This window comes from Pyrus communis, chromosome 11 (genome assembly GCF_041283825.1).
Source record: "Pyrus communis isolate YQ-2024b chromosome 11, ASM4128382v1, whole genome shotgun sequence".
NCBI classification, from domain to species: Eukaryota; Viridiplantae; Streptophyta; class Magnoliopsida; order Rosales; family Rosaceae; genus Pyrus; species Pyrus communis.
The window spans coordinates 6,388,668-6,401,541 of NC_142575.1; the positions used below are offsets into that span (position 1 = coordinate 6,388,668).

General features: G+C 37.5%; 1 protein-coding gene and 1 pseudogene across 1 annotated transcript; one reads left to right on the forward strand and one right to left on the reverse strand.

Moving 5' to 3' along the window:
* Window positions 1-5,191: 5,191 nt before the first annotated feature.
* Window positions 5,192-6,342, reverse strand: LOC137743128 (uncharacterized; annotated as a pseudogene).
* An 891-nt stretch (window positions 6,343-7,233) lies between these two features.
* LOC137742674 (ATP-dependent zinc metalloprotease FTSH 10, mitochondrial) lies at window positions 7,234-12,700 on the forward strand. Its single transcript, XM_068482602.2, has 8 exons — window positions 7,234-7,628; window positions 7,717-7,948; window positions 8,097-8,168; window positions 9,222-9,355; window positions 9,761-10,234; window positions 10,344-11,111; window positions 11,690-11,917; window positions 12,070-12,700. Exons 1-8 carry the CDS (start codon window positions 7,578-7,580, stop codon window positions 12,547-12,549), a joined length of 2,439 nt encoding a protein of 812 aa, XP_068338703.2. The 5' UTR covers window positions 7,234-7,577; the 3' UTR covers window positions 12,550-12,700.
* Window positions 12,701-12,874: the final 174 nt, after the last annotated feature.

Consider the following 12,874-nt stretch of genomic DNA (forward strand, 5'->3'; position numbering starts at 1 on the left):
GTTGCTAGATAATACCTCTGGAGTTGTTCGGACTTGAGTTGTCTGTGTAAACCCTTTGAGTTGATGTTTTCTTTTGTTTAGTGTGGCTTAGGCCCCGTTTTAACAAAAATAAATAAATTTTGAAAGAAAACTTTGAAGTCATATGCTAATGAATATAGAGCGGTCAGCATATGATGGATGGTTTCAGTGCATGAATTTCAAAAGTTTCAATGATGGTGAAGAAAATGGACAACTTCTATATATGTTCTTCACTAGTCGTCTTACATTTGAGTAGGTTAGGCCATCTCCAACCGATCCGGCCAGAGGGCCATATGGCTAAAAATAGCTCAAAATGACACGAAAACCGTCTCCAACCAAGAGGTAGGCCAAAGGGCTCGTGGGCCCCATTGGGCCAAAAACACCAAATTAGGCCAATCGACTAGCCCTGAGCCAACCTATTTTTTGAATCCAACAACTACCTAGCGTCAGCATGATGCCAACTAGCTGACACCAGGTGATCGTTGGATTTGAATTTTCTTTTTTCAAGACAAAATTTTTGAATAAAAAAATTAAAAAATTCCCATTTTTTTCCATAAATACCTAAGTCATTCCTACACCATTTCTCAAATAATTTTCACCATTCCATACCATCTTACTTCATTCTATTTCAATTCTTCACATTCTATTCTATTACCTCTTCCAATAATCTTTCCTTCAATTTTTTTCAATAATTTTCAAATGGCCACATCTGCAATGAAAGGTAGGGCTTGGACCTAAAAAGAAGATGAAGCTCTTTGCAAGGCTTATGGATGGATCTCGGAAGATAGTGTGAGGGGGAGTTCTCAAACAAGTGAAGGTGTTTGGACTCGTACGTCCAAAAAATACTGTGAGTTCTACGAATGCAGCACTCTACCGAATACCCGAAACCACGATAGTTGTTCTTCAAGATGGAAGAAACATCTTCATCCAAGTTTGAATAAATGCATCAAGCAGTGTTAAAGGTCGCAAGCAGACATGAAAGTGGAGCCAATTACTACGACGAAGTAAGTGTTTTCACAACTTATTTTAAATATTTAATTATATTACATTTAATTTCATAAATTAATTTCCCTTAATTTTTGTAATGATATTTTCTAGGTACGCCAAGCGGAGGAATTGTATATGGAGGACAACTCGAAACCCTTTGATCATCACGGTTGTTGGGAAATTTGTAAATGGTGGGTGTTATTTGAAGATCCACCTTAACAAATAGTTGGTCCTACGCCGGTGTTCAGAAATGCATCCTCAACTGCAGATGGGGATAAAGATGGATCTCCTACCATTCAAGAAATAAGGGTAGAAAATCCGTCTCCGGGTGAATGTTCCATACCTAGGGCTACGGGATGAAACAAGGCCCGAAAATTGAAGGAAAATGGCAAGGCAAAGTATGATTACGCCTTTCAACAAGAAATGGCAGCCTCATTGTGATTAGTGGCAGAGCAAAATGCCATTGCCGCAGAAGAAATGAACCATAGGCACAAAGAACGTGCCAAACAAATACAAGAATAGATGGATGATAGGGATATGCAAAGGAACACTTCGGATTACACTCCAATGAGTAAGGCCTATTTTGATAGGAAAAATAGGGAAATTATGGCCCGACAGGAGTTGTTTACATCCAACTATAATCCTACAATGGCGGATGATGATTATAAACTTTAAATTTAAGTTGTTGTAGTTTTTAAATTTAAGTTGTTGCAATCTTTAAATTTAAATAATAAATTATGTTTGGCCTATGGGCCCCTTGGTTGGAGATGATTTTTTGTTACAGTGCTATGTTTGGCTTATGGCCATTTGGCCCCTCGGTTGGAGATGGTAAGAGAAATGGTATGATACTGTTTATTAAAATATTAATTTCTTGGAAGACTATAAGGTTAAAATGAGCCATCTGGCCCTCCTTCGGTTGGAAGATGACCTTAATATTGGGTTTGGTCGAGATGGCAGTGACGACCTGCTTGCGTCTGGTGATGGTAGTGGAGGTCCATAGCCATAGGTTGGCCATGGTAAATCTGGTGATGGCGATGGCTGTGGGGTAAATGAGTGCACTTACAAATTTGCCAAATAATTCATATATTGGGTCCTACTAGTTTTGAATCATTTTGGGTGTACTTTCAAATTTTTATATTTTAATATAGAAGAATTGGATAAACTTATTTATTAATATGATGAATTTACTTAAAAATTAGGTGTCAAATGCAGACAAACGATGTATGTGTTAGAGACGGGATTAGCAATCCCATACTTTTTGCGGGGTCTTGCTAAGGCCACCTAACGAAGCACTTAGTGGACAAGAGTTCGACTTGGTCTCATTAAAGTTAGCCTTTCCTCGCACCAAATATGGATTAATAATCATAGCTAAGCAAGTCCAGTCCAGTGAAGCTTAATGAGGGCAAATAAGTGTCCCCTTAATTCACTTGAATCCTTTTCGACTTCTTAAAATTCTAAATGTTAAAAAGTTCTAAAAATTATAAAATCCACAATGTGTGTCTAATATTTAGAAATTCTTCCTGGCAGTGTACATCAAAGTGATTGCTATTTTCATTACATCGCTGCCCCCCTCAAAAGAAAACAAATCAAACACAAAATTCACATGAGAGCCTGCTATTCCTAATTAGACTCTATGCACTTTGTTGGAAATTAGGCAGTCGAGTTGTTAATTAAAAGAAAAAACAATGGGCTTATAGAACCCGGTCCATCTGTTAAAAGTACTAGCGGGAATGGTCCAAATGCATTATATTGATAATTGTGGTCCAATGCATCTGCACATATGCCGTGTAGACTATGTTTTCGGGTATTTTGTTGTTTAAAATATCAGCAAATACTGCCATTTAATGATATTGTCTAATAGTATTTTTTTTTTACTTGTAAATGAAAAATTTTAAATTAGTTTCTCATTAAAAACTATGCTAGCTCATTATGAAATTTATTCCACTCTTCAACTCTTTTAATGTAAATAACATCATTTGTTAAAAAAAAAAAAAAATCACCATTGTGTTAAGTGTCCTGTAGGTTTGCTATTTAGATAAATTCATATTGTAGGTTAGATGTATAAACCCATAAACCCATGTTGTAGGCCAGTTTGGAAAACATGGCGGCGAATTTAAATTGATGAAATCGGATTCATGGTTTGTTCAAAATAATTTGCCACGGTTACGGAGTGAAACCCCAAAAAACAAATGGATTCACTTTCATAAAACAAAGTGCTGACAAAATTTCCCGACAAACTCCACACATATAGTATCCGATATATTCACTGCAATACATAATATTAGGGATGCTATACAAACACTTATTTTTACTTTTTATATACTTTTTTAATTTGTTATTGCTAGATCAGTTAAAATAAAGAAGATCAAAAAATATAAATTAATAAAGGATGTGAGAAATAAAAATGGTGTGTAGATAATACACCCTATTCCAAAACCAAACGCCCTTTGGTCCCAGTAGTTCAATTGTACAGGAAAAAGAACAAACCCAAAAAACCAGGCTCCGTTACATTCATATTTACAGATAATTTATCTTCTTCACCAGCCAAAATACCTGCAAGTTAACGCTGCACCCTCAATATTTTCCAGAAAAAACCTAAAACAACCCTAAGAAACTACGCTAGTTTAAGCCCAAGCTTGGCGTACTGGAGTCACTGCAAACAGTAGTTCGAGATCAGGCGGGTTAAAATACCCGTTCTTCGGTGGCTGCGGCGGCTTCTTGTTCTTCTTTCCAACCCAATAGGCCTTCTTCTTTGGCGCAGGAGGAGGCGCCACCGCCTCCGGAATCCGAAACTCGCTGCGTTTCGGGGTACAGCATCCCTTCTCATAATCAACTTCCGCTTCAACTTCCATCATTATATTCACCACCATATTTACTGTCAATCAAAACTCTGAAGCCTGAGAATATAAAATGAAAGGGAAAAGAGAGACAGGGTTTATATAGGGTTTTACTTTTGAATGGCTTGCGGTGGAAGAACAGTACTGCTGTGTTTGGAAAAGCTTGTTCTGGAAGACGCTACTTCTTACATGTTCAGGGTTAGTACCCGTCCAATTAGATTTGTGGTTGCTGTCGGGACATGCTTTATCCTTTTCATGCTCACACGTGGATCGACTTAAGACCGTCTATTGTGGAGTTCTTTGGGTTTCTAGTACAAGCGCCACGTTTGGTCGGTGAAAAGGGCGCCAAGCTCTATTTGAAAAATATGGGATGGGTTCTGTACATGAAGTGGTGGCACGAGAAAACCTAGGAGCCCAATCCCAAATAGTTTAGTAATTAAGAAAATTAATGAAAATAATTTGAAAATTTTAAGTTTTAACGAAACAAAATAAAGTGTAAAATAAATAGTACCAGGTTTCACTTTTTAATGTCAAGTGAACAGTAACGCGGACTTTTCGTTAAAACTCCCGAGAAATTATTGAAAGTATGAGTGTAGAGTTGGCGAGATTTTTTAATGTCATAGGAACATAAGGTGGTACATCACGTGTTACTGTACAAATTATGAGATATATGTGTTAAAAAATTAATAAATTAAAAAATAAAAATTTTTATCACTTACATAAAAACACATGGTATACTATTCGTATTCTCATCACACTGAAAAATTTATCGTAGAGTTGGCCGAAGATAATGTAAGGGTTTAATTTAAACTTTTCATGTGTGAAGTGTGTCTCGTATCTAGAAATGACATTACAAACCGGCTTGTTCTGACGCCTGACAAACCAACGAAACGTGTTCCTTAGCCAAAGAAATAGCAGCAAGTGTATCATTTGCCAATTTTGGAATATGGGCGGCACAAGGCTAGTGTGAGATGAACCAAAACACTTAAAACACGCGTGTTCAAAGTAATATATATATATATATATATATATATATATATATATATATATATATATAAAATATATAAGAAGTAAATTTAAGTTTTTCATGAGTGAAATATGTCACATCTTGGAATGAAGTTACAATATATATATATATATATATATATATATATATATATAATATATAAGAAGTAAATTTAAGTTTTTCATGAGTGAAATATGTCACATCTTGGAATGAAGTTACAATATAACTTTGTACAACACACTCTTGGAAAATGCTCATATTAGTACAACACAATATATCCTTCATATGTCTTCACCCAAAAAAAAAAAAAATATATATATATATATATCCTTCATATGGACGACTAACAGACAGAAGGAACGAACTTGTACCTACCTTTGCTCGCATAATCCGTATACCTCTGCCCAAAAGTGTCAACCATCAAAGCCTCCTCCGTTTTGGCATTCTGATCATAGTACAACGAACAAACCGCTACAATGAATAGCAAGCTCAAAGGTGCTCAAAGCGTAATCGCCACAATGAAATACGCAGCAAACAGAAGCGTTGCAGACACATATATTGGATGACGTAGCCACCGGTAAGCCCAAACTGCATAACAGCAGTTGGCACCACAACCTTTTCTGAATACTTTGTAAGATACAATGTTGAGTTATGCTGCAATAGCAGAGTCACCAATATCAAAATCCAAATAAGAACATTGCTCCACCTGCCAGGAATGCTGACCAGCCATGACCCCAACACAGAACAAAATGCGCAACCATTTCGGTGGGCTCACTTCCCACTTGGGATCATGTGGGCGGGCATAGTAATCTCCATATAACCGTTTCCTCACACTAACATTGAAGAAATAGAAATAATGGTACGCAAAGAAGAATACATAAGGTCAACCCTCAAGGTAGCCATTGAAATGGGCAGGTGGGACAAGTGTGAACCAAGAAAACACTGAAGTAACAATGGCAAGCTGCTAAAATACATTTGCTTCACCGCGCAAATGATTCCGAAGCAGTATAACCCGTAAACCGCAACTGATACAGCCAGAAACCAAGGCCAAGGGTCTCAATAGCAAATTCAGAGTCCCCTTTGTGGCTGCAATTGTAAATGACAAAATCCCAGACCATTTAATCACATGAAATGGGGTTAATTTCAAAAGGGTAGCTTTCAATGAGTCAGGGGGAGGTTATTGAAATGCTTCAGCAATGGAGTTTGAGATTCTGGGTAGCTTGAGGTGCTAGAGTATGAGAATTTGAGCGGAGCTAACAAATGCGTGCTTGTTCTTGTTCTTGTTGGAGTTGATAAGAATAATTGGTTTTGGGAAAGACATAATGTTGCGGGGTTTTGAGGGGTTTAAGGCTACGGCGGAAGGTAGAGCTGTGGTTTATTTGAGTTGCACGGAAGGAGTTTGCTGAACTGCCCGAGGGAGAATTTGGGTGTGTCTGTGAAGGTGGAACATAAAGGGATTGTTTTGGGGTGAAGGAACATTGATTTGGCTTCCATGGCTGAGTGGGGGAGGAAAGCACGACCTTGTAGGATGTAACAATTTGGCTAATCCAAGCCAATGCAAATTTGGTCAAAAGAGTATCCAAAGAGACAGCCATGGGAAATTAGACTCATCTTCTGTGTTTTGATTAAATTAATCGTTTGGATAATCCAAGGATACGGAATATGAGAAGAACACATAGCGAATTATCCAAGTTCTCTAGAAATAGACTTGTAAACTTTCAAAATCATAACTCATTCGTTACACCTTTTAATCTCTTATTTTAAGTACTCGTTCATTGATTTTCTTGAATCAACTTTTTAGATGAGAAATGTTAAGACCATCTTTTATCCTTAGGTTAAAACCTAAAATTTTCAACCGGTTTTAACCTATAAATAATTCTCTAGAAAATTTAGGTTTTACCCCCAAAAACATTTTTTTATGGAGTAAAAAAAGATCTAACAGTCCAATTTTAAATCCAATAGCTAAAATAATTATAAAAAAAATTGTTTAAGGTGTTTCATATCAACAACCACATCATATAATTTACAAAATTGAATTTAGAAATCTGGTCTACCTAGCATTAGTCTTTTAACAATCCCAAATTTGATTAAAAAATTTTATCTAACTTGCTCTAAAGTAAGTTATCTACCTAGCATTATTTTCACTATGATACCAATGTTCCGGTTTGCATGTAGAAAGACTAGCTTTTACAATAAATTCATGAAGGAGTATTTTCAGTAATACCTTATGAAACTCACACTCGATCTAATTAACTTAATTATTCAAAACTCAAATTTTGTCACTTAATCGTTTGAAACTCAAACCATATCTTATTATGGTTTTTACCATTCAAGTCCGATAAAGATTTCGTCAAAAGTTATGAAGGAGTCCGACTATTTATTTTCAACAGCCAAAAGCCAAACTACGTTTTGGTTGTCGAAATCCGTGGGCGTGTATGTATTGTCTTGTTTGCCAAGCAAGCCATCCTTTCGATAAAAATAATCCACGTAACACCAAATATCTCCGCAACCCAACACCTTTTATTTCTCTCACCTCCCCAGTTCGCAAACACACGCACTTCGCCCAAAATACGCACTGAAGAATTTAACAAAACCAAAAGAAAACAAAGAAAAATCGGATTTTTCCACATGGGTTCATCGAATCAGCTCGAGAGGTAAGTTTCCATTGGCTCTCAACGATTCCCAGTAGCAAAATTTCAGTCTCCCTCTCCACCTGAGACATCAAAGTTATGATTTTCACTCGGATTGGTCGCTCCGTTTCTCGATCTTCTCGCTCCAGCGTAAGCTCTCCAATCTCTTTTATCTTTTTTTTTTTTTTTTTAATTTTTTTTTTGTTTAAATTTCTGGGTATTTTTTTTTTGGTGGTAGAATTTGTTGAATGGAAGTGGGCGATCGGCGGGTCTGATTGGGAATGGAGGGACTTCTGGAGTTCCGCGTTTTGGTTCGTATCTGGGTCCGGTCGATGGGGAATTAGGGTTTTTGAGGTCGTATTTTGCTGCGTCAATAGCAGCCCACAAGGCCTGCGTTTCGGATTTCAGTGGCATTCTTGCAAACCCTAAACTTTGCCGACACTTTTCGAGTGAAACCCCAAAGAAAAAGAGTATGTAATTTTCAGTTTTTATTTTATTTTTGTGTTGTGGGTTTGTTAGTTAATTGTATTTCAGCTAAATGAATGTAATTATTGCTGTGATTTGTCGAGAATTATAGTGGTTAGATTGAGTGTGCTTGTGTTGCTCTTGGTGTTGCAGATTATGAGAACTTCTATCCCAAGGAAAAGAAGGAAATTCCGAAAGGGGATGAGCAGAAATCGGAGTCTAAAGGTTAAGTTTCTGTCTTTCCAGCTGCAACAGGGCTTATTTTTGATACATTTTCACTATTATGATTGTTTGAGTTGAATGTTTATCATATAAGTGAAAAAATGTAGGATTTTGTTGTTTTAATTTATGTTAGATTAGTGTTTTTACGTTTCAGAATCTCATGTGTGCTTAGATGTTTTGGAGTTTTGAATATATGAATCATGTTGTCAGGAAAAAAAATAATGTGTTTTTGAAGCATTGGAGTTTGAAGTGGCACCGCTGTGAGTTTTTATTGCTGGTTAGAATAAGTACTTTCATGGAGACACATGGTTCTAGTTGTAAAGCACTTACCCCACGCTCACAGTTAGAGTTCGACTCTTGCAGTTCCCTACCTAGGCTTAGCATACCTTAAAACCAAGATGTATCTCTTCGTAAAGTGGACGTTTTATTTAGTAGGTGTTTGTCACCAACACTGATAAATGACTACAATTTTCTGTATGTAAACTTGGTCATATGAGACTCATCTGAGTCTGATAGAAAATAGTGTCAAATTTAAAAGTGTAGGTTCTATGTTAGTATTTGATACTGAATACTTGCGTAATTTAAGGCTGTCCAGTGTTCAGTGGGGTTGGTAAAAGGGGGAGGAGGTAGGCAGAGAATATAAAATCCTTCATTAGGGCTTATTATATTAGGTGAGGGCTTATATAATGAAAGATGCAAGTAAACAATTTATATTTTATCATTAAAACTAGAATTTTGGGATTATTTATTTGTTTTAAGATCATTTTCTTTACGTTTAATTATTCTATTTTTTGTTATTATGGATTGCCTGCATCTAAGCTTTTATTAAAAAATTATTTTTTTGGACATTTTGTCATATTAAGTAAGAAGATTGGTTCATCGTCTTTTCTCCTTTTCCTAGTTCTCTTTCTCACTATTTTTGTTTCTCTCCCTATCCAAGATGACATGCTCTTTCAACCCCAAAATTATAGGAATATGTTTTAAAGACAATTCTGTGTTGATTGTGCATTTAAAGTCTTTTACATTTCTATTAACTTTTAGTTTCTTTCAATTTAGACGAATCAAAGACAAATGATCAGGGGAGTTTTCAGGAAACTTTCTTGAGGCAGTTTCAAAGTTTAATCACCCCACTATTGGTCATTGGGCTATTTCTTTCCTCCTTCTCCTTTGGTTCTCCTGATCAGCAACAGGTTAGTGTATACACAAATATGTGATCTCTTTCTTTCAATTATCTTGCTATACTTGTTTTTCCATTTTAGGTTTTCTGAATGGTGTTTATGTATGTACAGGCCCGCATTGTATAATTTCTTGTTTTGTTGTGATACAAAGCCGAGTTTTGTGACCCTAATTTGAGTTGATGTTGGTCTTGAGCTAGATTCAGTCAACATGTTTTGTGACCCTAATTACTGAGAAAATACTGGTTCACTTCGAAATTAGTAAATTCATTGACATGTATCTGTGTACGAATCTGGTCAAAGATTTGAGTCTTGTTTGTAATTTCTTTTCTGGTATCACTCTGTTTTATGTTTATAGTAATTTCTCTATACAAGAAAGAAGTTCTCTACTCACATGCTCTGCAATTTTGTTCTTTGCAGATAAGTTTCCAAGAGTTTAAAAACAAACTTCTGGAACCAGGCTTAGTGGATCATATAGTTGTCTCTAATAAATCAGTTGCCAAAGTGTATGTGCGGAACTCACCACGCGGTCAGACAAGTGAGGAAGTTGTCCAAGGACCTGGTACCCCTGCTCGTGCAAATGGGGGCCAGTACAAATACTATTTCAATATTGGAAGTGTTGAATCTTTTGAGGAGAAGTTGGAAGATGCCCAGGAAGCATTGGGAATAGACAGTCATGATTTTGTTCCTGTTACATATGTCTCGGAGATGGTTTGGTACCAAGAATTGATCAGATTTGCACCAACACTACTGATTTTGGGATCGCTCTTGTTTATGGGGCGGAAAATGCAGGGTGGACTAGGTATTGGTGGTCCTGGTGGAAAAAGTGGCCGTGGAATCTTCAATATAGGAAAAGCCCAAGTTACGAAAGTGGATAAAAATGCAAAGAACAAGGTAGACTTTTTGTTTCGCTAGTGTTGTCTTGTCATTAATCTGTTGTAATATATTTTCTTAAACTCTGTCGCACGTTTTCAGCAGTACCTGATATTTTTAATTGGTACAGATCTATTTTAAAGATGTTGCTGGTTGCGATGAAGCAAAGCAGGAAATCATGGAATTTGTGCACTTTCTCAAGAATCCTAAGAAATATGAGGATTTGGGAGCCAAAATTCCCAAGGGAGCTCTATTGGTAGGCCCTCCAGGCACTGGAAAGACCCTTCTAGCAAAAGCAACTGCAGGGGAATCTGGTGTTCCGTTTCTGTCTATATCTGGATCAGACTTCATGGAAATGTTCGTCGGTGTTGGACCATCTAGAGTTAGAAACTTGTTTCAGGAAGCAAGGCAATGTGCTCCGAGTATTATATTTATTGATGAGATTGATGCAATTGGTCGAGCAAGGGGGCGTGGCGGATTCTCAGGTTCCAATGATGAGCGTGAGAGTACTCTAAATCAGTTGTTGGTAGAGATGGATGGCTTTGGAACAACTGCTGGAGTAGTTGTTCTTGCTGGCACCAATAGGCCTGATATTTTGGACAAAGCCTTATTAAGGCCTGGTCGATTTGATCGCCAAATCTCTATTGATAGGCCCGATATTAACGGTCGTGACCAGATATTTCAGATATACTTGAAAAAGATCAAACTTGATCATGAACCATCATATTATTCTCAAAGGCTTGCAGCCCTGACTCCAGGGTTTGCTGGGGCAGACATTGCAAATGTTTGCAATGAAGGTGCTCTAATTGCTGCAAGAAATGAGAGTGCACTGGTCACAATGCAGCATTTTGAGGCAGCTATAGACAGAATTATTGGTGGTTTGGAGAAGAAGAACAGGGTAAGTCATTTTTGGATTGTTCGTTAGTTTCATGGCATATGATAACTTTGTTTCATTTCTTAGTAAATTTACCATTCCCTTCCCTCTCATCTCCTCATTGTCTGAAAATGAAAGAAAGAGCAATGCTGCATAACATGGGCCGGCACAGCATTGTGTCCTCCCTTCTTAGGACTCCGGTCATTGCTATGATGGAATTTGTGATGTGCACTTTAGCTAGAGATTTGGTTGGAACCTTTGGAGATAATCATTGCATACCTTGGAAGAAGAAAATATTTGGAAACTCTTGTTATCCATCTTCCTAAAACTATAGAATTGGGGTTGGATCTTATGCGGCTATAGGTGGCCCCTTGTGTTGAGTTAGAACAGGTTGTTTCAATTGATCTGGACCTTGTAGGTCCCACTTTAGCCTCCATTATGCAGGTTCCAGTAGTGTTAACAAAGGTCCAGATCAAACTTATAGGTAGGTATAAGGGATTTTATGTCTTAGTTGAGAATGCTTTGACTTTGAACCTTCAGTGTTTTTCTTTGTCTTTGTTCTGTATAATTGGAATTTTGACATCCTTTTGCTTGTCAAACAGGTTATAAGCAAGCTTGAGCGCCGTACTGTTGCCTACCATGAATCAGGGCATGCTGTTACCGGCTGGTTCTTAGAACATGCAGAACCGTTGTTGAAAGTGACCATTGTTCCTCGTGGTACTGCAGCACTTGGGTTTGCTCAGTATGTTCCAAATGAAAACCTCCTCATGACCAAGGAGCAGCTTTTTGATATGACCTGCATGACCCTCGGTGGTAGAGCAGCTGAACAGGTAACATGAAACTTCATTAGTCTTATTTTTGAAGATGTTTATGATACGTAACGTTTCTTAATTCTTCTTCTTCTTCTATCGTCATTCTCAAGGTCCTTGGAACTTCATTACTCATCTAATGATATTGTTGGTTAACATATTCTGGGGTGCAGGTTATGTTGGGAAAAATCTCGACGGGAGCCCAAAACGATCTGGAGAAAGTGACAAAGATGACCTACGCCCAAGTTGCAGTCTATGGTTTCAGTGACAAGGTAGGTCTCCTTTCCTTCCCTCAAAGGGAAGAATCATTTGAGATGTCAAAGCCCTACAGCAGCAAGACTGGAGCCCTTATTGATGGTGAAGTGCGCGAATGGGTGGGTAAGGCGTATGCACGCACAGTTGAACTCGTAGAGGAACATAAAGAGCAAATAGCTCAAATTGCAGAACTGTTGCTTGAAAAGGAAGTTCTTCACCAAGATGACCTGATCAAGGTGTTGGGGGAAAGACCATATAAACCGGCTGAAGCGACCAACTACGACAGATTTAAGGACGGTTTTGAAGAGAAAGATGCCGAGAAAACAGTGGAGACACCGCTGGTTGGGTCCGAGGATGACGGCTCATCACCCCTTGAACCTCAGGTTCTGCCTACTTAGTTATTCGTAGTTTGTACATTGTAGTTTTTTTTTCTCGGAACTTCTTCGCTAACTATTTCACACGTTTCATGAATGGTTGAAATCTGTATTCTTTATTTGCTATTTATTAAATACAGCACTTCCATGATGTCATGGAATACAAGTTTCCAAATGCTTGCTAACAACGACCACGCGTTTTCCATACAAAAAGTTTTAGGATTATTAAAGCACTAAATCCTGGAGTAAATTGAAAGACAGGTGTAAGATGTTGAATTGAGGAAATTGAAAAGAGGGTGTAAGATAAAAATGGATGTGTTGAACCACCAAGTTTAAAATATTCCCACCC

Bases quoted from the DNA above. Each gene is read 5' to 3' on its own strand.
- LOC137742674 (XM_068482602.2), top strand. From the start codon at position 7,578: ATGATTTTCACTCGGATTGGTCGCTCCGTTTCTCGATCTTCTCGCTCC. The intron at 8,169-9,221 runs GTTAAGTTTCTG...CTTTCAATTTAG, and splicing joins GCAGAAATCGGAGTCTAAAG to ACGAATCAAAGACAAATGAT. The intron at 10,235-10,343 runs GTAGACTTTTTG...TAATTGGTACAG, and splicing joins ATAAAAATGCAAAGAACAAG to ATCTATTTTAAAGATGTTGC.